Source organism: Callorhinus ursinus, unplaced genomic scaffold (assembly GCF_003265705.2).
Source record: "Callorhinus ursinus isolate GAN/ISIS: 27379988/994484 unplaced genomic scaffold, GSC_fseal_2.0 scaffold16, whole genome shotgun sequence".
In the NCBI taxonomy this organism is placed as follows: Eukaryota; Metazoa; Chordata; class Mammalia; order Carnivora; family Otariidae; genus Callorhinus; species Callorhinus ursinus.
The window spans coordinates 41,978,371-42,005,701 of record NW_027397078.1 but is presented as its reverse complement, the minus strand read 5'-3'; the positions used below and the strand labels follow the sequence as shown (position 1 = coordinate 42,005,701).

Sequence of the window (27,331 nt, the reverse complement as noted above, 5' to 3'; positions counted from 1 at the left end):
ACTATGTGTGGTGATGGATATTAACTACACTTATGGTGGTGATCATTTTGTAATATGTACAGATATCAAATCATTATGTTGTTCACCTGAAACTAATAAAACACCATATGTCAATTATACCTCAATTAAAAAAGCTAAAAATTAAGAGACACTGCTGACCCCTCAACTAGACTGAATGAAGACAAGCTTGTCCCGAAACCGAAGAAGCAGACCAGAATCAGACGTCTTAAAAGATACAAAGTTTTATTAAACAAACCTGGAATGAATAGTATTATTACATAAATTAGGCAGCAGTAAAATCTTCCTAGGGTATATATACAAATCACAGTGATTTTCATTGTGCAAGAATTGAAAGAATTAACAACAATTTTTTTTTCCACATGAGAAGCTGGGACGACCCCACAGGGATCCCAGTGCTGGCTCGCCGGGGCGCACCGCACCTGCAAAGGCACTCCGTCTCGTGTCTGCCACATCCCACGGCTGTCCCGGGGCCACCCGGCCAGGCTGCCCGTAGCACAGCACAAGGAAGAAGGACGCTAAGACCGTTCTGCAGAGCTGAAGAACCATCTCAGAGGACAAGATGCCCTGAGTGTCAAAAGGCTTGAAATCCCATCTGCTAACACACACACATAATGACTTTTACTTTAAATTAACAGAGGTGTCCACCAGGGAAGAGCCAGTGAAAGCACAACAGAATGCGTTACAGCACAATAACTTATAGGAAACGGTGACAGAGCATTTCCCTTTTACTACGAAGGACTGTTAAGCCCACGGGGTCTGCAAAGCAAACTTGATAGGTAAATGTGACACTTGGCAAAACACCACTCCCGAACTCCACCACCACCAAGACACAAACGCGGTCATGCACACACACACCAAACTACCCAAATACATTACTAACACAACAGTTCATGTGCTTGTCTTCTTGTTTTTGGTAAGTGGACATCGTCCACTGAAGGTGAAGTAAAGAGAAGGCCTTCTCACCTCCATAAGAAACAGGGACACGCGGTACAGGTACACAGGACTTGTCTAACGCAAATAAAACCCATACTCTCAGTGGATGGACCTCAGGAAAAATAAGAACTCATGCATCACATTCTCAAGCTCCACCACAGGAGCCCTTAGGGGCTTCTGTGAACATACTCATTTGGGGATGTAAAAATCAATTGGGGCTGGGGGGAATCCAACCAAGTATTTTTCCTGCACTGCAATAACCAAGTGGCTAGAATGAGAATTTTGATGTGGTCCTAGGATTTGATGCAGCCTGAAGCACTCCCCAGGGGTGGGCAGCGCTCAGTGCCTAGAGAGTGGGGGCACTGGGGTCTTTCCTTGATAGCGTATTTTCACAGTTCCAGTGGTCCAAAATCTAGAGGCAGCTTAGGTCATACACAGAAATGGCAAATGCATCCCATGTCACGTGACTGTCTAGTGGTACTGGTGATTCTGTCGTTGGTAACAAGGGAGTCCTTAGGTAGAGAGCACAGAACGAAACAGAACACTGGACCAGATGCTCACGGACGGGTGGGTGCGCAGGGCTGGGAAGAGGAGTGTGAAAGCATCACGAGGACTTGAGCTGGGCACTCGCATCTTGTCGTCGGGCTCTCTCTCGACATATCGTCACGTCAACAGTAGACATCGCGATGTGCCCAGCATCAAAGCGGGTACGTTTGTGCCAGGCAGGGTTCTAATGTATGTTCTGCAAGAACTGGAAGTTGGCTAATGCAAATGCAATTTAATTTCCTTCTTAGCTTTGAAGATATGTGTTCAAGGGGGTGGGTGATAATTCCTTTAGAAAAACACCACCCGCCCCAACATACTTCTCTGCAAAACATGCGTTTCCTGAGGATCTTTTTAAAATGGTACTTGTTTTTAAGAAAATATTGCCAACTCATAAAATTGCATAGAACAAAAGGAGTCTATCGTTTTTTTTTTCTGATGCGAATTTTGCGAATATTTCCATGACGTTGCTTCTCATGACTTTTGCACGTAGATATCTGATCAGATACCTGAAAATTTCAGAGTGCCCCCCACCGAGTAAACTATTTTTCAGTTATATACAGTGAGTGTCCCATGTGTTTGGGACTCATTTTGATTAAGTCAGTCTTTGCATTACATCACTCTGCTTAATTTCAGTCCAGCCACGGGCCGTTAACACATGGCGTGTGCCACCTCGAATATTGAAATGGCAAGACTGAGTTTAACACCATCTGGTATTCTTGGAATTCCTTTTAGTTTTTAATTTGTTTTGCATGGCTGATGGCCGATGACAATGTTTTTAAAGAACCATGTGATCTGTGCATTCCAACGTTGGCATTTGTGAGTGTGTGTGTGCATATCTGTCCAAAATTAAGGCATTGCATTTCATGCTTTCTTGAGGCTGTTTTTCACGTTCTATATTAAATCTGGGACAGTGAGAACTAAACCCGAAAATATGCATATGGGTCAATGTGTCTACATACAATGCTTTATCATGTTCAAGAAAGGTGTTTCATTTATTTTTATTTTCTTAAGCACAAGGCTCCAAAATAATAGTAATCTATTTTTATAAGTCAGAGGATGTGAGATCTTTGCTTTCCCTCATGGGTTTATATCTCAGGGCACCATCACTTTGCTGATTTAGCCTTGTAACAGTCAATGATGAAACAGTTAAGAAATTTCAGGCTGAACATGTTGCCCGTTCTGGTCCCCTACTGAATGCAAACAGCACAGGGATTGCTCGGTACAGACTAAAAACACCATTCTGTTGGAACATCCATCCATACAGCACGCCCTTTAAAAATAATTTTTCTTCGAGTTACTCATTATAAAGAGTTTATTTTACTAAATCTTGTAGTCACTCTGACCTTACTCATTGGATTTGTATTTGAAGAGCAGGTCATGCACAAGAAAGGGGGAAACGTGGCTTCGACTTCAGTGTCTTTTAAAGCTTGGGTGGGTGCACACGTTCTTCATTCCACCTTCCAGCACATCTGTGTGCTTTGGACTTGTGAGTGGGATCTGGCCAAATCTGGTAGGCAACTGCATGGCCTTTGACATTTTGCTGCTTAAAGAGATGTATGACTTTGCCATGTGGCGGCTCTCCATGTCCACAGACATGCTTGCAGAAGAGAAGTACAAAGGGCTACATGGAAAGAAAAGGTCTTCCCAAGCACAGCACTGGAAAATAATGTCTACGATGGCCAAGAATCCACAAGGTGACTCAAGAACATGTAAGCTGGAGAAGCCCTGATAGGGTGCCCAGGCTTGCCTCTTCCCCGCACCCATCTCACCATCACACCGCCCAGGGCAAGCACTGCTCCCATCCCCACTGCCCAAGGAGCTGGACTTTTCAGGGCCAACCCTGGGAAGAAAGGAAGGGTACAGAAGGGGTCTTGCAGGTCTGTGTGGGTGTCCCTCTGCGGTCACCAAAGGCTCTGGCACCTACTAGTTAAGCGCACAGATGTCCCTGCAGAAGGTCACAGTTGAGCCCTACGACCAGACACAATGCAGACATGAGCAGCTCTGTTTGTCCAGCTGAGTCACAGTCAGCAGAGAATGGCCAACCCCTTGAGATTTGTACAGCAAACTTCAGAATGAGGAAGAGAAGCACAAGACAAAGCAATAGATCACGGAGAGCATGGACCCCTAGGACCTCTTTACACGCCCCATTTTCTGGGAGGATCCACAACTAGCCAACACACTCACTGGAGCCCACTCCACATCCGCCTTGCATTATGTCAATCCCAAGGGGAAAGCATTTGCAGGGTGCTCTTCATGGTATCTTCACGATCAGGTCCAGAGAGGAAGACAAAATCTCAGCCACCGATAAGCACGCCCTACCTACGAGACAAGAGTGTGCTGGACACACCCACAACTGAACATTTACGAGGATAGAAACAAGAAAGGTTAATTTCTACTATGCTGAAGACTGACATCCTATAGCTCATTTGCGTCTTATTTTTCCCACAATGGAAGTTAAAAAAAGAAAGTTAAAAAAAAAAAACACGTTTGCATGAAGGTCATCCATGCAACTGAGCCAACAGTCACTTGTTAACTCTGCATTTTGTTGGATACAGAGCTCAACTGCAATTTTAATAGGTAGCCACCTGCCTCCACCCCCCCACCCATGGAGTATGAAATTTCTGGATGTGATGCAGGGAATTTCTGGACTGTGTTCCATTCCTTGAACAACGTTAATGGCCACTGGTATTCTCAGACTCAAATTCAAACTGATACACCCTTCTCTTCCCTTCTGGTTTCAAGACCTAAAGTCACCAGACATGAAGCACTAAAGACACGGGATGTGGACCATCACATGATGTTTTCTTCACAAGCTACAAAATGCACATCAGACGATAAAAAATGCACACATCATATTTGTCTTAGCTTTTGTCCCCAAGAAAAACAGATTCTTGAAAGAGCAATTTGGAAGATAAAAATCATAGGCTCTGCCAAGTATGAAGATTTACATCACGGTACAATTCCTGTGCACCAGACATATGGTCTTTTTATACACACACACGTGCACGCGTGCGCGCGCCCACACACACACACACACACCATCTGTGGTTATAACCAAACACGTTCAGTTCAAACTTATAAAGTTAAGTCTATGAGGAAAACCAAGATATCACAGTAGGTTCATCACACTAAGAGATAAGATAAAATCTACAACCAAACAATTTTCCAAAAGGTCCTACTGTGCAGTAGATTTCCAGTTGCTTATTGATGCTTAATTTCCAGTTGCTTAAATAATGCCAGGTCCATGACTTTGTACGGATATCCAATCTCTTTATATACATCCAGACTTATAGAATATGGAAATGTCCTTATTCTGTGGACACAACCCTTCTTCAGGGTTGATATGCCACTCTGATGTGCAGGTTCAAATCATCCTGTTTGCAACACGAAATAAAGAATTTTGTTAGTTTTTAGAATAACTGGGTAATTGTAATAATCATACTAATAATTCAAAAATTACTCAATAATACACACATGAAAACCAACTTTCCATTGAAATTCCTCTTGCAAAGACCCACAAGCATGAATTCTAAGGGGTGGGAAATGCTTAATAAAATAATTAAGCAGTGAGATGCCGGGTTGGCTCAGTCGGTTCCCAAGGATACACACCGCCTTGAAAAAGCTATTCCTACCTGCAGAATCTGCTAAAAAGGTAGCTGGGGCAGCTGGGGGCACAACTCCTAACCGTGAATAGAAAACCATCCACTAAGTACGCAACAAACCCCATCGGACGGCAGATTTGTGTTTCCTTAAGTAAATTTAACGGTATCTCTGTTACAAAAAGGCCCCAGTCCTCTGACTTATCAACGAAGTGTCCTTCACTAGAAAACATACCATGTCTTCCATCATTTAAAGATGACTGGATAAAAATAGCGCATAAAATATTATGGGCAAATCATTCAAAATTGAAGCAAATGAAGAGAACGGAAAATAAAACCCGAATTTAGAAACCCCTTCTATTTTTAAAACTCTTTAACTGGACTTCACTAGGTTTGCAGAAGCTGGAAAAGCTAAAGAGAGTCTTTAAGAAAACCTGAGGAGAACGATCATTATGTGTTGAAAAGACTAAAACCCATCAAGCAGACATGTTCCGTTCTCATCCACACAGCCACCTGTTTCTCGTACTGAATTTTTGTTTCCATGTTTTAACTTTTAGGCAGGTTTCCTCTCGTTATCTGCACGGCAATACCAGCCGAGAGTAGAGGTTTCTGGTATACCACGCCTCCCTCCCTTCAAGGGCTCTATAATGGTGTCAATTTGCACATGGTATTGACCAGACAATTATTTCTCCCATTCCTCAAAAGTACTGTTGGGGAGACGGAGGCAAAAAAACAAGAAAAGTCAAGGAGTAGACATATCATCGGCAATATCTTGCGCTTCTCTTCCTGCAATTTTTCTTGCCTGGCTGTCGTGAGAAGAAAAACCTGATTTAAGTGGTGTTATGTCACTGAGCTCCTCACAGAACTGGAGTAACTGAAAGGTCTTTACTACGCACATTCAAAAATCCTTCAAAGTCATCAAGTCATAGATTCCACAAACACAGAGTCATAGACCTTCAAAGGTTCCAAGAAATGAGAGACTCAAAAATCCATTCTTTTAAATGTCAAATGGAGCTTAGCAAATTCCATAGGAGGTGTTCGCTGCTGTCATCAGTTTTTAGTGAAAAGGGGACCTAAAAAAAACCCTTTCGAAAATATTTGGTAGGTATCTATGAAGAAGCTGGTGTGGAACTCAGGGTTTCCAAAACACAAGAAGTCAGGAATTTTTACGAAAGGGGCTGTGTCCCTAGAATGTGTAGGCACACAGGCCTCTCACAGGGGTCTTACTTAAGCCCTAGACTCGCCCCCAGCAGGTGCGTCTGGGGAGTGGGATGTTGGGGGCAGTGCTGTCTCTGGGCCACATTACATGCCTTGAGTAACACACCCCCGGGCACTGATGAAGCTGATGCTAGGAAGGACTCCATCTAGCTCCGCCCCACTGCTCGAGTTCCAGTGGATGAGGGAAGCCCCACTCCAACAACACAACATCCCCTTGAGGTAAGGACACGTCAACCTCACTAATGCGTAATTACTAAAACTAAAGATATACCTTCCAGATGAGGATTCCTGTCCTCAGAAATTCTTGAAGACTTCCAAATCTTTCGGTGACACTGGAGGGGCCGTGTTCCAGTCATTCTCGGGATACGCTTCAAAGTTGGAGGTATCGCCCTCACCGCATAGCTTGGGCACGATGGGGGGCTGCAGGGCCGGGGCAAGACACAAAGGCACAGTCAGAAGGGAATGGTGTGTACCTGGATGGGACGTGCATCATTTTATATCTACGACTTCGCATACAAATGGAGATGATTTGGGGGGAAAAAGCACAAAACAGTGAAGTGGTCCTTCCTTTGTTTATGAACGTGGAAAGCTTTGAATTGGAGATACTGCCAATAAGCTATCCGCCAATGGTGCAGTAAGGGGAATGAAGGGAGGAAGGATGGTAGCCAGCCCTTGCTTCTTAAATTCTAGAGTGGAGAACCACCCAGATTCCTTGTTAATGCAGATTCCAAGGCCTGCCCAGGTCTGAGTGATTCTGCGGTAGCTGGTCCAGTGGCCAGAGTTTGGAAAGTCCCAGAAAGATGTCAAGAAAAAGCTCCAGTGTTAGTATCACCGAAGCCAAGCCTCAGTCCCGCATCGATAAAATGAGGTCACTGGCACTGAAAAGGAGGTCAGCCAAAGGTTCCTGTAGAGGGCCAGCCAGTAAATATTTCTGGTTGTGCAGGCTGTAGAATTGCTGTGCTGACAACTCAGCCTCTGCCCCGGCAGGGCGAAAGCAGCCACAGACAACATGTAAATCAATGCAGGTGGCCGTGTGCTAATAAATTTATAAAATTTATAAAATTTATAAAAACATTTATAAATATATATAAAAATGTATAAAATTTATAAAAAAATATTTATAAAAACAAGCAAGGGGCTTCAGGAGGAAATGGAGCAAGAGAGTAACACACGGTAATGCATAACCTTCTAATACTGATTTGGTTTTTGAACAATGAAAATATGTTGTTTAGTCAATTAAAAAGTAAGTCATTTAATACAATAAAACACTTAAAAGCAGCTCACTGAGACACTGGTGGTCTGGGCCGGACCCTAGTTTCTGGGCTGGGGGCCAGGTATAAGCATTTTTAAAGTCTTTCCATTGACTTTAAAAAGGTCGAAGTTGAGAGTGCCATTAGGAAGACTCATGTCAAAAATACATTTCAATTCTGGGTCGCTTGGGTGGCTTAGTCTGACTGTTGATTTCGGCTGAGGTCATGACCTCAGGGTCATGAGATCAAGTCCCCCAGCAGGTCTCAGTGGGGAGTTGGCTTGAGATTTTTCCTCCCCCCTCTCCCCCTCCCCTGCTCACATACGCATGCTCTCTCTCTCTCCAAATCTTTAAAAAAACATATATATATATATGCAATATATGTATATATATTCAGTTCAAAGAAAGGTGATCTAGAAAATATTCTCCATCTAACCTACCACCATCACTGCACAATATCCGTAAGTGCTGGACAAACACCTGATCTGTGTTACACCATTTACCATTCCCGATTAGAAACTGGTGGGATGGGACTCATCTTGGTCATAGTCCCAGTGAGGGACAGAGCCAGGTCTCAAAAAATCCAACTGTAAAATGTGGGGTCTTAACCCATTACCTCTAGGTGTCTCTGTAGCACTAAGATTTCCACTGTAAAGGGATCTTGGCTTATTAACGATTTGAGATGATCAGCTGTATTACACAAATTAATTACGTATCAGCCATAAATAAACAAGTCAGACTCAGACTCTGCCCCTTGCCGAAGACAGGTAAAGGATGCTGAGCTGACAGTCGCCCGCGTACGTATGTTGTACCTTCAGTTTCCTTTGCGGGACCGCCTCCCAATCCACAGTTCGGAACCACCGGTGTCGCTTCACGTCATCCGCTCCATTCTTCAAAAGAAACAGACATCATCAGTAGACAGAATTTTGACAGGACAGGGAAGAAAATATTCTAGAGAATCTCTACTCAGCATAGAATTAAAAAAATTAAATCAAATTTAAACAATGTGCTATGTTCTGAGTAATGGTCCCTGGACCGTGAGCTAGGAGGGGAAACGTATAAATGAAGGTGTTTGTTCTGTTCACTTTAATTCATAGTAGAAACAAATCCCGTCATTACTACTCTGGACCACACATAAAAGTAAGACTATGGCTCAGGCTCCTGAGATAAAACAAGACAGACACACGGTCATTCCTGAGTCTGCCACCTGTTTTCATCTTGACAGTTTTCTTTGGTATTTAGCATACTCATCATACAGACCTGGAAACCAAGGTTCACTAAATGGTGTAACTGGCTAATTATTGTGATGCTAGTAAATCACACAACTAGGACTCAAACCCATGATGTCCAACTTCAGAGATCTGAACAGCTACCCAGCAGAACCCTCCAATTATAGTACCAGTGTGTTCATGTAATAGTAACGGTGTGTTAAGGTCTGTCTGCTTCCTTCTCGAGGGTGATGCCAACAGCCAACTTGCAGATGCCAATGGCATCATGGTCTTTGAAAATCCCTCCCAGGTGTTCAGCCTTTGACCCTACCCTTTTTCTCCGTTTTAATGGCCCTTGGAGCAACTTTTTTAATCTATTAATGTTGGGAGTTGTTAAGATAGAAAACACATGAATTCTGCGACACAGGAAGAAGCCAATGGATCCGAATATAACAAAGTTTGTGAAATGTCACCTGGAACCTGTGCAGAAGAACTTATTTGGAAATAGGGTCTTTGCAGATACGATTAAGCGAAGGATCTTAGAAGAGCTTATCCTGGATCCGGGTGGCCCTAAATCCAAGGACAGGTGTCCTTGTAAGAGACAGAAGAGGAGACACAGAGGAGAAGCCACGTGAAGATGGAGGCAGAGATGGGAGGGATGCAGCCACAAACCCAGGGATGCCTGGAGCCCCAGAAGCTGGAAGAGGAAGAAGGACCCTTCCCCGGAGCCTCTGGAGGGAGCATGGCCCTGCCCCGCCTGGATCTTAGACTCTGGTCCTTTGTTATAGCAGCCACAGGACACAAATATACCCAAATCAACAGAGGGTCCTGAGAGCTTGGTGGGAACGAAACCTCACACACAGGTCTACTGTGTCTCCCAAGACTACAGCAGACAAGACCAACGCACTGCCCATGTTTAAGTTCCTCCATGGATGTCCAGAACTGGAAATAGCTAAGATGACGTTCCCAGATTCTCTTAGATTCAGTGGTGCCACAACAGAACCAAAACATGCATATAAGATATCATACCATTTATGCAACAATCTCTTAAATGTATTCCCCTCCACCTGAAAAGTTTGGATAAATCATACACTATGTACACATTCTCAAATGATTAATTCACACACAAATGTGCACACCCATGGTTATGGCAATATTCACAACAGCCAAAAGGGGGAAACAACCCAAATGTCCATCGATGGATGGGTGAGTAAGCACAATGGGGTCTACCCATGAGCGTGACTCGGCCATAAAAAGGAACAAAGCACTGACAGCTGCTAGCATGTGGACGGACCCTGAAAACATGATGCTCAGTGGGAGGAGCCAGACACAAAACATCACTTATGGTGTGATTCATTTACATGAAAGCCCAGAACAAGGAATTCTACAGAGACAGAAGCCAGATTAGTGGTTGCTCAGGGCAGGAGGGATGGAAGGATCGGGTAACAACAGCATAGGGTTTGGGGTTTCTTTTTGAGATGAAGGAAACGTTCTTTAACACTGACTGTGGGGATGGCCACACAACTCTGGAAACCTATTAAAAGCTGTTGGACTGCACACTTTCAATGGGGAGGCGTGTACGGTTTGTGATTTACAGGTCAATCATGTTATTTGAACAGTCGAAATAAATAAGCAAAATACCAACATCTTATTGATGATGGGTGAGTCGTCTACTCGTTTGCAGAGAAGAACAGATGCGGTATAGACCCAGGTGGATTTCGCATGCCCAGACACCCAGATTTGAAATGTAGCCAACAATTAAACACGATCGCCGTGCCTTTGTTTCTATTAATAGAAACGTATGGTGCCAAGTGACGGGAGTGTCTAATGGATGATACATATGAAAACGAACACTGACCTTCATGTTTCCGAGGCGTCTGGTTCTGTCAACAACAAGCAATTTCCTAATGAGGTCTCTATTTGCGGGAAAGAGACAAAAAGATGCATCTTGATACGGACCCAAGCAAACACAGCATGTCAACAGCAATAAAATCTGCCCATCACGTTATGTATCGGGAGAGAGGATCAATTTTCATTTTGCCTCAACATTTTCTCTCAATTGTTTCTTCACCGATATTCATTTCTAAATAATTTATGCAAAGCGGGGTTGGCTACACAGAGCGACAGAGCAAAGGGGAAAAGGTTCATTAAATCACTGTGCAGAAAACGAGCCTTTCAAGAGAACATGCGAAAAGATTACGTGCTTGCCCCAAGTATAGCGATATTTCACTTAAAATATACCCATGAGGCTGTCCTTGCCAAAGAGAAGACATCTGCTTTTACCAAAATGAATGGCCACGCTTTGCCCTAAGGGTCTACTTATTTATGGGATTCTGGCCGTATGCTGGTTGCTCTCCTATAACATTCAAACTTCTGTGAGTCCCTTAAACCCTGCTGCTCCACTCATTCCTTCCTCCTAAATAGCAGGCTGTGTCAGAATACAGGCCCCTTAGGATTAGGCCAGGCCAATTAGGATCTGACAGTTAAGAGGAGTGTCAAGACATTCAGAAGACAGGCTAGTTCTAAGAGTAAAAGGTAAAGAAGTAAAAATTGTGTGTGTGTGTATGTCTTTGCACATAATAAAAAGAATACATTATGTATAGTAGTATCTAGAGACTTCAAATATAAATTGAAATCCCCCAGACCAATCAAAAGACCCATGGCCCAGCTTCAAGAAAGCCATGACACAACTTTACAAGACTAAGATGTACCTTATGCCCACCCCCAGACTCACACCACAGCGTGGGGTCTGTGACCAGCTGGGAAAGTTGAGATCCCAAGGCCCGTGGCGATGTATGTGAAGGTCCAGGGTCCCAAGATCCCCGGTGCCTTATGTCTAGACTGTGAATCACCAAACACCACACTCCTCAAACAATCCCAAATAAATGTGTTTTTTTTTTCCTTCTCTTTCCCTACTATTTACAGCCCTGTCAGCCCTGTTAGTGCATATACTTAGAGCTGTCTATACTGGGGTTCTAAATCAATGACATTTTATTTAAAATATAAACTCAAACTCTTACAAAACACAAGCCCCAAAAGCAAAGGGTACGGATGTAAAGGGACCATCCGGTATGGCAAAGCCGTGTAGGATCTCTGGACGTGTCTGAACTCTGGATGGGCCTGAAATCCTAGGACGGGCTCTGCAGCTGTGGGCAATTCCTTTATTCACAGCACGCGAAATTCTAGATCTTACTCACTATCCTGCCTGGCTTCTCTCTGACCACTGAGACAGGAAGAAACCCTGATTAGGTATTTGGTCTACCAAGTTGGCAACAAGCCCCAAAGCGCTGATGTCCTTTCAGCTGTCTAAGCTCCTGTAAGGAATCTCAGTGTCAATCCAAAGACACAAGTGCTCAGGCAGGAAGGTGACACAGCCAAATGCCGAGGTTGTAAGAACCAACAACAGAAGACCTTGAGAACCTGAAAGTCAAAATTCCACCACCAGACGGCACCCGAGGGCAGTGATGTGGATATGCAAGCCTCATGAGGGTCCTGCTTCTCAGCCAACTCAGGAAGATCTAGGCAACACTGGAAAGAAGTGAGGTTCTTCTCAACCACCATCTGCCGTCAGCAACCGCATCCAAAGATCCCAGGTTCCTGCTCTGGCTGAGCCCTCACGTTGGGAATACGGGGGTCCCAGGGTAAGAGAGAAGAGGAGCCTGGGGCTGCTAAAATGAGGAACATTCTAGACCAAAGGATAGGAGCGCTGACACTGCTGGTTCTCTCTTCAGAACTGACTACAAGGAAAAAAGGCGGAGGTAGCAAGACACCAGACATAGATTAAACTTACGTTTGTTGTATTCCATTCTTTTCCATGGAACGGTGTAAACTTACTCAATATTTCATATGACTGACAAGAGCCCTTGCCACCAATGATGGAAGAAATGATCTCCGAATTTACGCATCGTCCCTTCTCTGGGGAAACGTCTCTAGGAAGAGCTGAAGTCATTCCTTGCAAGAGGAAGTGAATACATTCTCTGAGGTTTTGCCTAGCCTAAGACCTTCAGGGGGTCTCCACAAGGGGCTGATTTTGAGAATGCAAGAGACAGTCCATGCTCATTTTACCGAGACCAAGCACACCCAACAGCAACAGCTAAGCCACATATACCTCAGGCTGGATTCCACCAGTGTGCATCCAGAGCAAGGCAGCAGATGTTCACACCCCCTAGATTTACCCAGAATGTCAATGGTCTAAAGTCAGCCATTGGCCAAGCTGCCAATGGGTGTGAGTAGATTTTAATCCAAGTAAACCACTGGTAAACTGTTGGCATATACACAGGTAAATTTTTTTAAAAGTCCATGTGACAAAATGTCACTCAAGTCCAATGGGATCTGGACCCTGGAGGAGAAATTCTATATAATAGTTTTCATTTCTTTCTAGGGTAAATAAACTTTTGACTGCTCGATCTCCCTCTGCACCTCCCTGTCTTACCATTCACGGGACAGAGTACCCACCTTCTGGGTGATTATTTTTAATGGAACTTAGTTTTTTTGCTAGTCTTCTAAACTTGTCTGGTGTGTCGAACACACCACCTCTGGCCCAACCAGCCCAGAGAAACACTGTCTTCTACTTGGACGGAGAGCCTCTGGGGGGAGTGAGATGACCTTCACCAGTCGGAAAAGCAACTGGATGCAGCCAGCAGTCCCAGCAGCTGACCCAGTGTCATGAAACCAGTTTTCTCTGAACTCGCTGCCCATGGGCTACTTTAAAAAAATAGCAAAGAGAGAGAAAAGTTTAATTCTTGACTAAATGCAGTTAACCACCTTGTGATCAGCAGGGCTTGGTGCACGCAGCACCTCACCTGGGAAATGCAGGGAAAGAACAAGGAATCATGGTACAAAAATGTCTATAAGGTGACCAGACAGACAAAGGTAACTGGACTGCCAAAAGCATTCTGAGATTTTTAAAAACTTTTCTCCCCACTGTTACCACAAATTTAATGAACTGCATACCCAAAGTTACTAACACTGAAGCCGGAGAAAAGTTCTCATAGCAGGTGTTCATCAGCCTCAATTTTAGCATGAAAAAGGAATTTAAGAATGAAAATAATTTAAGCAGGAGGAAAAAGAGACAGCCTGCTAAAGCCATCAACATGCCCACCAACTGCAAAACCAGCTAAAGGAGGTAGGGGGTTGGGAGGGACCCTTTTCGTCAAATACCCAAACGGCTCTCTTACTCAGTGTGATTCACAAGTGCCTTTACTGGCTAACTGTAAATGTCATTTCTCTCGAGACGCATAAAATCTGGCCAAGAGTCATGAAAAGGCTAAGTCTCATTACAGTAGAATAACGACCACCTTCTCCCATCTTGTGGAAAAGCTGACCGACCAGAAGACGTGAAACACAGAGCAGGAAGAACGGCAGTAAGCTGCCTGCTCTGTGATTTCTTGTCTGTGATTTTAAAAATAAACACCCCCGACGATCAGGGAAACGGTTTACTTACTTTACACTGAAATCCAAATGTCTGGGGAAATCTATTTTGCCTGCAAGGATTTTTTGATAAATGCCAAATGGGTTGTCATCAAAAAACGGAGGAAACCTGTAAGAAAAATAAACATCTATTTTTAGCAGAGAGCAAGCACGGAAAAAAATCCCTGCTTTGTAGTGAGTACACTGTTTCTGCTCGATGCAAGCAGGACATTCAAAATGTCACCTCCCTTTCAGACCATGAGCGAAGTTCTCTGTATTCTTCACATTTACGGCACTGTGTGGCACATAGTAGGTGTTTGATAAATGTGAGCTAGGCACATGCAAGAGGATGGGTAACACTGTGTCCTGTTTTTCTTTCTTTTTTTTTTTTTTGGTTCGAGTAGACTATACCTCTATAAGCAGCCAGTATTTGAATCTCCATAGTAGATGAATTCACATAGGTCACACTTAGGGATGTGGGTGAGAGCAAGGCTGGTTCCTAGCTTGTACCTTTAGGCCACAAAGATCTAGCACATTACAGCCAGCAGCCCATTTTTATAAATAAAGTTTTATTGGCAACGTGGCCATCCTCACTTACTTATGTATTATTGTCTATGGCATAGTTATCAGAAGTAAAGATTGTAGTCCTAGCAGAGAAACCAACAGATGTGTCTTCTCTAATACCCTGAAATAGAAAAAAAAAAAAAAATCTGAAATAAGCTAAATAGGAAATACATTTAAAACTGCAAAGAGCTAGAAAAATCAAAGAAAATAGAAAAGTTAAATAAATATATGCCAGATACCTCCTATATGCCCCGAGGCACAAGTTGTAATTTTGGTATTTGCTCGCAGTGCTGAAGGCAAAGACCCTGAACTCAAAAGGATACCGCTAATTGGATCCTTTGGAAATGGGACTTCTAAATTGGACAGCCACGTGCAGAAGAATGAAACTGGACCATTTCCTTACACCACACACAAAAACAGACTCCCAATGGTTGAAAGACCTAAACGTGAGACAGAAGTCCATCAAAATCCTAAAGGAGAACACAGGCAGCAACCCCTTCGACCTCAGCCGCAGCAACTTCTTCCTAGAAACACCGCCAAAGGCACGGGAAGCCAGGGCAAAAATGAACTATTGGGATTTCATCAAGATAAAAAGCTTTTGCACAGCAAAAGAAACAGTCCACAAAACCAAAAGACAACCGACAGAATGGGAGAAAATATTTGCAAATGACATAGCAGATAAAGGGCTAGTATGCCAGATCTATAAAGAACTTATCAAACCCAACACCCAAAGAACAAATAATCCAATCAAGAAATGGGCAGAAGACATGAACAGACATTTTTCCAAAGAAGACATCCAAATGGCAACAGACACATGAAAAAGTGCTCAACATCGCTCGGCATCAGGGAAATCCAAATCAAAACCTCCATGAGATACCACCTCACACCCGTCAGAATGGCTAGAATTAACAAGTCAGGAAACGACAGATGTTGGCGGGGATGCGGAGAAAGGGGAACCCTCCTACACTGTTGGTGGGAATTCAAGCTGGTGCAACCCCTCTGGAAAACAGTATGGAGGTTCCTCAAACAGTTGAAAATAGAGCTACCGTTCGACCCAGCAATTGCACTACTGGGTATTTACCCCAAAGATACAAATGTAGGGATCCGAAGGGGTACGTGCACCCCAATGTTTATAGCAGCAATGTCCACAATAGCCAAACTGTGGAAAGAGCCCAGATGTCCATCGACAGATGAATGGATAAAGAAGATGTGGTATATATACACAATGGAATATTATGCAGCCATCAAAAGGAATGAGATCTTGCCATTTGCAACGACGTGGATGGAACTGGAGGGTGTTATGCTGAGTGAAATAAGTCAATCAGAGAAAGACATGTATCATATGACCTCACTGATATGAGGAATTCTTAATCTCAGGAAACAAACTGAGGGTTGCTGGAGTGGTGGGGGGTGGGAGGGATGGGGTGGCTGGGTGATAGACATTGGGGAGGGTATGTGCTATGGTGAGCGCTGTGAACTGTGCAAGACTGTTGAATCACAGATCTGTACTTCTGAAACAAATAATGCAACATATGTTAAGAAAAAAGAAAAAGAAGAAGATAGCAGGAGGGGAAGGAAGAATGAAGGGGAGTAAGTCGGAGGGGGAGACGAACCACGAGAGAGGATGGACTCTGAAAAACAAACTGAGGGTTCTAGAGGCGAGGGGGTAGGGGGATGGGTTAGCCTGGTGATGGGTATTGAGGAGGGCACGTTCTGCATGGAGCACTGGGTGTTATGCACAAACAATGAATCATGGAACACTACATCAAAAACTAATGATGTAATGTATGGTGATTAATATAACAATAAAAAAATTTAAAAAAAGAAATAGGACTTCTAATTCACTAAAATAAGCACTGGAAATATCTTAGAAAATGAAGTTTTCATGGGGTGGCTCAGTCAGTTGTGTCCGACTCTTGATTTCAGCTCAGGTCATGACCTCAGGGTCATAAGATCGAGCCGCGCATTGGGCTCCATGCTCGGCGCAGAGTCTGCTTGAGATTCTCTCTCTGCCTCTCCCTTTGGCCCCACCCTCCACTTGTGATCTTTCTCCCTACATACATAAATAAATAAAATCTTAAAAAAAAAAATGGAGTTTTCAAATGATATCCTGATGGAAGATGGCAACTTTCGATAGGCAAAAAAACTTCCTGTTGATTTCAAATCAATTTCTGACGTTTAAAAAAATAAACGAATAAAAAACCAGAATACACTGAGTGCAATGGTGTTCTCCAAAAAGATATATCCATGTTCTTACCCTGACAATCTGTGAATGGGAGCTTATTTGGAGAAAGAGTCTTTGCATATGGGATTAAGTGAAAGATGCTGACATGATCTAATCCTGGATCAGGGTGACCCTAAATCCAACAACAGGTGTTCTGATAAGAGACAGAAGAGGAGACATAGACCCAGAGGAGAAGCCACATGAAGACGGAGGCAGAGATGGGAGGGACACAGCCACAAGCCCAGGGATGCCTGGAGCCCAGAAGCTGGAAGAGGCAGGGAGAACCCTCCCTTGCCCCGCCTGGATCTCCGCAGCCCTGCCCAGCCTGGATCTCCACTTCTGGCCTCCAGGCCTGAGAGAAAATGGAATGTAAGCCACCATGTTTTTAGCCATTTGTCCTGACAGCTACTAATATACAGAACAGACACATTTAACTCTGCACATACATTATAGAGAAGTGAAAAGCTGAAAAACTAAAGAATAGAATATAAAATACAAAAGAAAAGGAAATTAATGGGAAAGTTGAGGGAGAAGAGGTAGGCGAACAAGGAAAATGGAAGACACTCAGTAAACGTGAAAGTGTAGCCATGTGTGATAAAGGCATAAAACAGCTTTTATTCTTACGTGACATTTCAGATACACTTTGGAGTGAGCGGAGACTCAATGCTCAGAAGGCCACAGCGGAATCTCTTGAGCCACTGGTTATTCGGGTTTCATAACTACAAGTACTTTGGCCACTGTTACTTCTAGAGTTACGAGCTACCACTGTTCAGGGCAGGCCCGGGAGGAAAGGTCTATATGCACACAGACACTCAACGGGTCCGCGCCAGCCGACTACGCCTTCAAGTTAATAGCTCCCAAGTCAACCGTTTCTGGTCGGCCAGATGCTTTGTCTAACAATGGCTGGGGAGGTCTCCTTTCTTGGGTGGCGGCCCCATCTGAGGACAACTGGCTGTATGATTTCATCGGGGGAAATGCGCACGTTCACGAACAGCACGTTAAACACCAGGAGAAAATGTGTCATACATACCTAACAACATTTATGGACAATAATTATTAAATAAAGTGTTCTCAGGAAGCAGGCGTTATATGACTGTATCATGGGGAAGGTATGTTAGTAGTAGTTTAACGAGCGGAAAAAAATGATAATAAATGAGCAGTACCAGATCTTGCCCGAAGGAAGAAGCAGAGAGAACGGGAATCTGAGAACAAGCCCTGCCCTCGCATGTGGAAAGTACCCTAAGAAATCTTCAAATCTCTCTTTAATCCAACAGAATAGTTACAGTTCCTAAAGAAGCACTGAGAGCTCGTTATGTAAGTGAGCTAAAGGTATCAAGGGACCCAGTGGCGCTCCAAAGGAAGACCCGCTCGTGGGCATGGAGGAAGCTCAAGAGCTTCCTCTCCCAAGTTCACGCCAACTTTGCTACTGTTTCCATCATCTCGCCATGATGACTTGGACATATCCGTTCTCCCCACCTACACCTACCAGGAGAACGGACTGTCCAGAAACAGGCACCATTGTGGTGGTAACGTCATGCTCCTGATCACCCTCTTGCACAACCATAGGAGGGGCTGGCCTTGGAAGGCGGGCACTTTGGACATGGGTTCAAGGAAAAGAAGGAAGAGTTTTTGTAAAGAAAACAGAACGGGGAGGTGCTACCAGGTCACCGTTTTTGACGTCTTCCTCAAAGACCCCCTCCCCTGGTTACGTGCGTAGAAAACATAAAGCCTGTATTCTTCTGAGAAAGTGGCAAGGACAAAGGGACGGGCTGTGCAACAGGAGGAGGGCAGAGTGTAGAGTAGGAAAGAGTGCCAGGGACACCCTGTCTGAAGTGTGATGGCCATGATTCTCAATGTGGGCTCCCACGGAACCCTAGGTTTCCGTAAGTCTCATCGGGGAGCTTTGGGAAGGTGCGCTTCCCCCCCCGACCCCGACCGCAGATCTGAACATGGATGCCGCGGGACATCTCCAGCTGCTACCAGGGAAACACGGGCAGGAGAGGAAGCAGCTGCAGGGGACAATGAGGAAATTCAGAAGTGGTCCAGGGGAAGGCTCAAGTCTGGCAGAACTGCAGAGGGAGCCCAGGAATGTGCAGGAGGGATCGGTGAGGCTTGTGGCAACAACATGGACTCGTGTCTCTCAAGATATCCCTCCAGAAAGCCTGGACCCCCTCCAACTACAAATGTGTAAATGAAAACACATTACAATGAACACATAGGTCTTGCCTCGTATGAAATGCAAAGGTCAACTCGGAGTGTTTTGGTTGGGAGTGGGTTTTAATGATTCATCATCAATTATTCTAATAAGAGCCTCATAACATATTAGATCCTCTTTCATTATTTTCTATACTACTCCTAATATTCTAGTATATTATAGTGGAAATACATTATTGCTAATATTCTATGAGAATATTCAAAACACTGTATTTTCTAATGTCCTAAAACAGCATATTCTAATATTTGAATGGATTATATCCTAATAATATTCTAATCATTCTAATAGTTATTTTTAACATAATAATCCTGATATATTCACTCTAATACGTACTAATATATTCTAATTTTATTCAAGTTTATTCTAATTCCAATAATTTTCTTATATTCCACCAATATTATTTTCCAAACTTGTATCTATTAATAATATCTCATAGTACCATATTCTATATATAGAATATGTCCTCCTAGAACATACTGTAGTAATACAGAGAAAACAGAGCTTGTGAACCTCATCTATTAAGCCCTGGCCGCCAGGGTTCATTTCTCGTTAAACAATGCTGACCTCTAGTGGTCAGTAATGTTAAGGAACGGAAATGTGCAGCAGGGCATCTGAGGGGAATCGGACGAATATGGGCACATAAATATTCACAACTGTGGTATCTTCTCAATGGATGGGACCTATGCGTGATTCATGTTAATCTTCTGCTCTGCTTGGGACTTCATGGGCTGGGGTGTCTATTAAGAAATTCGGTTCTGTTTGATTTGCCAGACCCGTCTGGGTGAAGAGTAATGGAAAAATACAAGAGACCAGATAGATGATGGATTGATGGATGGATGGATGGATGGATGGATGGATGGATGGATGGATGAAGAGATACATAGGCAGACAGGTAAAGAGAATAGATAGATGATAGATAGATGGGTGGGCTGGTGGATAAAGTGATGGATGGATGGATATATAGATACATAGATACAGGGATGGACTGATGGATGGATGGATGGATGGATAGATCGAGAGGTATGATGCATGGATGGATGATGGATAGATGGATAGACCAGGAGATAGGATGATAGATAGATATAGGGATGCATGAATGGATGGATGGAGAGATTGAGAGATATGATGGATGGATGGATGGATGGATGGATGGATGGACAGATGGATGGACGGATGGATGGATGAATGGATGGATGGAGAGATTGACAGATATGATGGATGGATGGATGGATGGACGGACAGACGGACGGACGGATGGATGGATGGAAAGACAGGTAGGTAGAATGGACAGGTGATGGATGGATAGATGGATTGATAGACAAATGGATGGACAGGTGATGGATGGATAGGATAGACCGATAAAGAGAGGTAAGTGATGAGAGGACACGCACATAGATGACAGATACACGGGTAGATAGTTGATAAATAGGTAATAGACATGCAGACAAATAAATACAGGTTTTCACAAGACTCCACTCTGGCCACACCCTCAGTGCAGAAATCCACCTCTTTTCCGTCATTCTTTCCAACTGAAAGGGAAGGTTTCCAGGCAAAAAGCTCTAGACCTGCCCTGCAGGGAATCAGTTGTGGAACTGCATCGGGCTTGGGGTTCAACTGGGAGTAACCTCTGAGCATCTGCCAAGCTCCCCAGCAGGAAACAGGCCCGAAGAAGGAGGACAAAGGACGGGGCAGGGAGGGTGGAAGGAGGTAGAGGGGCCGCACGTGCGAGGGCCCCCCCCGGGCCAGTGTCCGGGCACCTCACAGACCAGCTGCCTGTCAGCTACACCATCACAGAAGAGGTCCTCTGTAGGACCAGGAGGAATCCCCATGTCTATGATTTCTAAGCGGGGGATGCTTGCTTTACATTTCTGGTAGAGGAACATCACACCTGTCTCGTGCCTCCGCGAGCCTAGAGTATTCACTCACGGTGATACCTCGGTACCTGTTCAACACCTCTGGTATCTGGATGCGGGGAAAATGGAACCTTGCAAGCCTCATGACAAGCAAGTATGGGCGCACACTCTCCTTCCTGGCATGCAACTCATTCATAAAGTCCTAAACCGTATGCGATTTATTTATCTTTATCCAACATGTACGGTCATTGCCTTAGCTCTCTGCCTTGCTCCGAAAGAGTCCATGCAGAAGACTGAATATTATATTCATGGGAGACAGGGATACTTAAACAGGAGAAGGTCCCAAATGCTGGTGCTTCCCATGTGCTTTTGCTCTTATGAAAGCACACTTAACTGTGGGTCCCCGTTGCCATGTTGGCATGGGGAAACTGGCACGGGAGGACATCATGGTATTTGCCACCAAAAAGCACTGTTCTAGAAGCAGGGAAGGGAAGTACCGGAGAGTATGTGTTGATTCTCCACGGGAGCCCTACTCACCCCGAGTGCATCTCAAATATCAGGATGCCGAGCGCCCACCAGTCCACGGCTCTCCCGTGGCCTTTGCTCTGGATAACTTCAGGGGCCAGGTACTCGGGTGTTCCACAAAGGGTCCACGTCCTGGGGACAGAGAAGGGCATAAGAGCAGTTAGCGGTGTTGGGCAAATGCATGCGTCTCAGGACTAAATGCAACGGTGACGTCGGTGATCAGGACGATGCCCCATCCCCACCCCCTGGACACTCCAAAGGTGTTGGAGAGAGATGCCAATGTTGTCTTAGAGGACTCTAGGAACCACATGAGGTGACCTGAAGCCAGGACAGACGGTCAGAACAGATCCTTCTCTCGGGAGCTACTGTGGGACCACAGCCCTGCAAACACCTTCATTCCAGGGCTCCAACTTCCAGAACCGCGGGAGAATACAATTGTCTGAAGCCCCTTGGTCGGGGTGCTGTCACGGCAGCCCCGGGAAAGGCACGTGCTCCCCACACCGGCCACGCACACTCTTCACCTTCCTTCTAAAGCAGCTGCAGGCTCGGCCCCGCACATTCTGTATGGCACACTGTTGTCTAATGGAATGGAAGCTAATTGACAGTGGGGAATGGCAGACGTCTGAAAATACAACTTTGGAGGTCAAGAAGATAGCCATACTGATTTCTATGTCTGTTTCTCTAGATGGCTGACCACCCCTCGCCCACTAAGACTCTGACAGATGAGAGCACGTCTCTAAGGCGGGGAGCGGCGGCTCAGAAAGAGCATGCTACGGGGCTTCCATGAGTACGAAGTTCAGGTCCTCCTTGTGGCTTTGCTCCCTGGTTCGCAGGAAGGAAAGAGTCGAAAGCGCAGACCACTTCACACCCATCGGGATGGCTGTGAAAAACACAGAAGTGTCGGCGAGGATGTGGAGAACAGGGATCCCTCGTGCACTGCTGGTGCGGACGCAAGCGGGTGCAGCCACTGTGGGAAACAGTATGGCGGGTGCTTGAAAAGCGAAACCTAGCATCACCGTATGATCCAGGCACTATGCCTCCCAGTATATACCCAAAGGAAACGAAAGGCAGGGTGTTGACGACATACTTGCACACCCATGTTCCGACCAGCGTGACTCACGATGGCCAAAAGGCAGGTGCCAGCCCAAGCGCCCATCAATGGATGAATGGATAAAGAAAATGGGGTCCATTCGCACAATGGAATAGGGTTCAGCCTTAAAAAGGCATGACACTCTGACACCTGCTAATGACGTGGACGAACCGTGAGGACATGATGCTGAGTGACATCAGCCAGACACAGAAAGACAAATACTGTAGGATGTCACGTGTATGGGTTCCCCAGAGCAGGGAAATGCAGAGAGACAGGAAGTAGATGGTGGTGCCAGGGGCTGGGGGAGGGGATTGGCGAGTAAGTGTTTCACGGGGACAGAGCTCCATTTGGGGAGGAGGCAGAGTTCTGCAGATGGATGGTGGGGACGGTTGTGGGACATGACAAATGCACCTAATCCCACTGAACCGTGTACTTAAAAATGGGGAAGATGGTCAATTTTATCCTAAGTATATTTTGCCACAATCTTTATAAAATATGCAGAGACTGAAGAGGCCAGGTGGAGCAGGGTGTCCTCCAAGGAGGGAGGAAGCCAAAACAAGTGTCTGAGAAACAAAGTCAAGGTAAGGCAAGCAGGACCTCGGCAGAGGCTCGACATAGCCTGGGTTTGGAAAGGGCTTGGGAATTTGTAACCCTAGAGAGACAGCGGTGTCCGGCTGGTGCTCTACCACCAGGGATGATGTCGTGTGGGGTTCTCCACTTAACGACTGAGACCTTGAGCACACCTCCAGGCCACCCGTGCCCGCCTTGCCAACTTATGGGGCCCTTCGTGCTGGACTCCCAGGCTGGTAGCACGCCCAAGGCTGCCTGAAGCTAGCTGGAAATAGAGCTCTCAGCTCTTACCGAGACCAGGTGGAGGTGGCCGCAGGTCATTATATATGCATCAGGGACAGTGTCTCCACTTGCATTTGGAAAGGTGAGTCTCTTTCTGGCTCCGTTCTAGGGTAAGAGGCACAGGTGGAAGGCTGTATAAATTTCCAGTTTCTAAGTTGCCCTGGGTAGCCCGACACTTCTTTAGAAGAAGACCTTCCTGCAAACGGCCCCAGTGCTTTGTGGACGTACACAGAGGCATAAACTGCTAGGGAGCTTCAGACAGCAGTAAACATGTAAAGATGAGACAAAGAGTCCCGGATGTTATTCAGAGACCACTGGTCCAGGCTGTGAATTATCCATGCCCCCGGTCTTCTTTCCTGCTCACCCAGCTCTTGGAGGGCGGGCAAGGTGACACCTGATGTTCTCAGCGTGCTCACTGTTATCACTTCCACCGCAGCAGGGGCAGGAGACCGTGTTAATGAAAGAAAGATGGTATTCTAATTGCTCATGTGTTCTTAAAACTCTCATCGCCTGCCAGGGCATCTGTACAGGGGCTTTTTGTGTTCCCCCCAAAAGTCCTAAACCCCAGAGCCTGTGAATGTGATCTTATTTGGAAATAGGGTCTTGCAGATGTAATCAAGTTAAGATGACGTCCTATTGTTGGATCAAGATGAACTAATTCAGTAACTGGTGTCCTTGTAAGAGGGAGAGACTGAGAGATCTCGCTCCACCATGTGAGGACACAGTGAGTAGGCAGCCATGTAAAAGCCAGCAAGAGTCCTCACCAGCAACCAAGTTGCCCAGCACCCTGAGCTTGGACTTCCAGCCTCCAGAACTGTGACAAATCAATTTCCTATAAGGTTGTCAATGCTATCAGATTAGGACCCCACTCTCCTGACCTCAATGAACATCAATTACCTCCTAAAAGCACTATCTCTAAATACAGTTGCCTTGGGAGGGTTAAAGCTTCAACACATGAATTTTGGATGGACATAATTCAGTCCATAGCAATGGTGGTGACGGTGATATGATGGTGGTGGTGGTGATGGTGAAGGTGGTGAAGGGGGTGAAGGTGGTGAAGGTGGTGATGGTGGTGAAGGTGGTGATGGTGGTGAAGGTGGTGATGGTGGTGATGGTGGTGAAGGTGGTGATGGTGGTGATGATGGGGATACTGATGATGGAGATAATAAAGTCAGAAGCACCTTATGTCTACTCAATGCTTACTATGTGCCAGGAACTGTTTTAAGGATGTACTTTCCAATTAGCAGACCCACCCATTCTTAGCAACAATGCTAGAGTAAGAACAATTCTCACTTCTCAGACGAGCAAAGCAAGGCACACAGAGGCAATTAACACGCCCAAGCTGACCAGCCTAACAGTATCATGGTCCAACAGCAGCAAGTATCCCCACACCTCCTCTCTTCACTCCTCATCCCTGCTCTGTGATGCACCCATTAATAGAGGCTGATGGTAAGAGAAAGAAATGTGACCTGGAAGTCACAAGGTACCATCACTCGGCAGTTGTGGGAATGTGGGCAAGTCATCTCCCGCTCAGTGCTTCTGACTTCTCATCTGTACAAGAAGATGTGGGGTGGATAAACTCTAAAATATCGTGTGTGTGTGTGTTTGTATGAAAGAGAGAGGCAGACGGTCTGTGACCGCTTCCAGGATCCTTAGCATTTCCCACCCCTGCTGTGTCTGTACAGCATCTGGGAGTAAACTGGGGTTTTCTGACACACCAGTGCCAGGGGAGACAAGAACAACACTGTGCAGCACAAGCAGACAGGCTGGGCTCAGGACGGTATGGTGACACGGACCCGGCTCCATCTATCACTCTACCTTCGGGCTCTACAATATGACACCATGAGGTACCTCATATATGTGAACTCATACAATATGTGGCCTTTTGCGTCTGGCTTCCCCTTGGGATAATTGCTTTCAAGGTTCACTGATGGGGTTTTGTTACTTTTCGTGGCTGAATGACCATCCATGGTATGAATATACCTTCTGGTCGGTTTTAATTAACCAGTTCACACAGCAGACGGTCTAGTTTGGGGGCGTCACAAACTGTGCCTGGAAATGGCCAGATGGTGAATATACTGAATAGGTAACATATTTTCATTGCACAGAAACTAAATCAGTATTAAAAGGGATGCATTGGGATGCCTAGGTGGCTTGGTCGGTTGGGGTCTGCCTTCGGCTCAGGTCATGATCCCAGGATCCTGGGATCGAGTCCCCCATCCTGCCCCGTGCTCAGCAGGGAGCCTGCTTCTCCCTCTGCCTGCCACTCCCCCTGCTCGTGTGCTCTGTCTCTAACAAATAAATAAAATAAATAAAAATAAAAGGTATGCACTGCTGTCCATAATAGCCAAACTATGGCAAGATGTCCATCAACAGATGAATGGATAAAGAAGATGTGATATATACGCACACAATGCAGTATTACTCAGCCATCAGAAAGAATGAAATCTTGCCATCTGCAACAATGTGGATGGAACTAGAGGGTATTATGCTAAGCAAAATACATCAATCTGAGAAAGACAAATACCATATGATTTCCCTTGTATGTAGAATTTAAGAAGCAAAACAGATGAACACAGGGGAAGGGAAGGAAAAATAAAGTAAGATGAGATCAGAGAGGGAGACAAATCATAAGAGATTCTTAACTCTAGGACACAAACTGAGGGCTGCTGGAGTGGAGATGGGTGGGGGATGGGGTAACTGGGTGATCAACATTTGGAGGGCACATGTGATGAGCACCGGGTGTTATATGCAATGGATGAATCACTAAATTCTACCTCTGAAACTAATAATCACTATATGTTAACTAAATTGAATTGAAATTAAAAAATTTTAAAAATGGTATGCATTGTCAAGTGTCACTCTCTTGCTCTATTTACTCCCAAGCCCCTCAATTAGTTTATAAATAAAGTTTTATTGGACACAGCCACATGCATTTGTTTACATATTGTCTCTGGCCATCTAGTCTCTGTGGCAGACACAGAACTCTCCTCCTGTAGCATGAGAGCTGCTGTAGACAAAATGTAAACAAACTAGGTGAGTGTGTTCTAATAAAACTTTATTTAGAAAACACAAGTGGTGGGCCAGATCCCACAGGCTGTTGTTTGCCGAGCCCTGGTGTAGAGGAAAGAATTAGAGAGAGGGATGGATTTCAAAGCCTGGTTCTCATCTAACCCTCAATCTTTTATAGCTTTGGCTTTCGTTTCCATGAATCAAAGGCCCTCACCAGTTTCACAACTTAACTTGGCTTGGTTCTCTGGCTAGTCGCCTAACAAAGGGATTAAAACATTTCAACCCATATCTTGGGCCGGAACATTTCAACTACAGGGTCACATACCAAGGTCAGCTGTGTGCGGTACTGCAAGGTCTTGGTTCTGTGAACAAATGCAGTGGGTAGGTGAGAGTTTCAGGGTAAGCAAAGAGGTACAAGAATAACTCATAAAAACTAAGTAAAAACCCGTGGTCTTAAATATAACTAGTCAAGTTTGGACTCATCATTTGCTTTTCTCTTTAAAATAAAAACACGTTCTTTAATTCTGTCCCCCAAGAATTCTTAGAAGCAATGAAACCCCCACAGCAAAGGGCACCCCTCAAGGGGTCTTTAAATACTATTTCCCCACCAACAGGGTCCAGATTTCCTTAAAGAAGTGGCTGACTCCAGGGTAGAGAGAAGACATGTATAGGGACCTAGGGCTTCCTCTAGTCAATGAAAGCAAGGAAGTTCTCAAAGCCAATGGGATGCTGACAAAAAGGTACAGGTGGCAGCTTCAAGGGGCTCCTACAAATATGGGGCTGTTGTTGCTTTTTTAATTGAGGCAAAATTCA

The 27,331-nt window shown here is 45.0% G+C and overlaps 1 protein-coding gene across 2 annotated transcripts in view; it reads right to left on the bottom strand.

Annotated features, from left to right (window-relative positions):
* Window positions 1-226: 226 nt before the first annotated feature.
* The window catches only part of PRKX (protein kinase cAMP-dependent X-linked catalytic subunit), a 78,666-nt gene continuing 51,561 nt past the window's right edge, over window positions 227-27,331 (bottom strand). Inside the window, exons 4-9 of one of the 2 annotated variants that reach the window (XM_025857851.2) lie at window positions 21,577-21,696; window positions 14,218-14,313; window positions 10,633-10,690; window positions 8,379-8,456; window positions 6,589-6,737; window positions 227-4,874 (exon numbers count right to left, since the gene is read on the bottom strand). In XM_025857851.2, the coding sequence (XP_025713636.1) occupies window positions 6,612-6,737; window positions 8,379-8,456; window positions 10,633-10,690; window positions 14,218-14,313; window positions 21,577-21,696 (478 nt within the window). In that variant the 3' untranslated portion in view covers window positions 227-4,874; window positions 6,589-6,611. Of the gene's footprint in view, window positions 4,875-6,588; window positions 6,738-8,378; window positions 8,457-10,632; window positions 10,691-12,564; window positions 12,726-14,217; window positions 14,314-21,576; window positions 21,697-27,331 lie in introns of those variants that run through there. The other variant, XR_012381080.1, reaches the window with a different exon arrangement.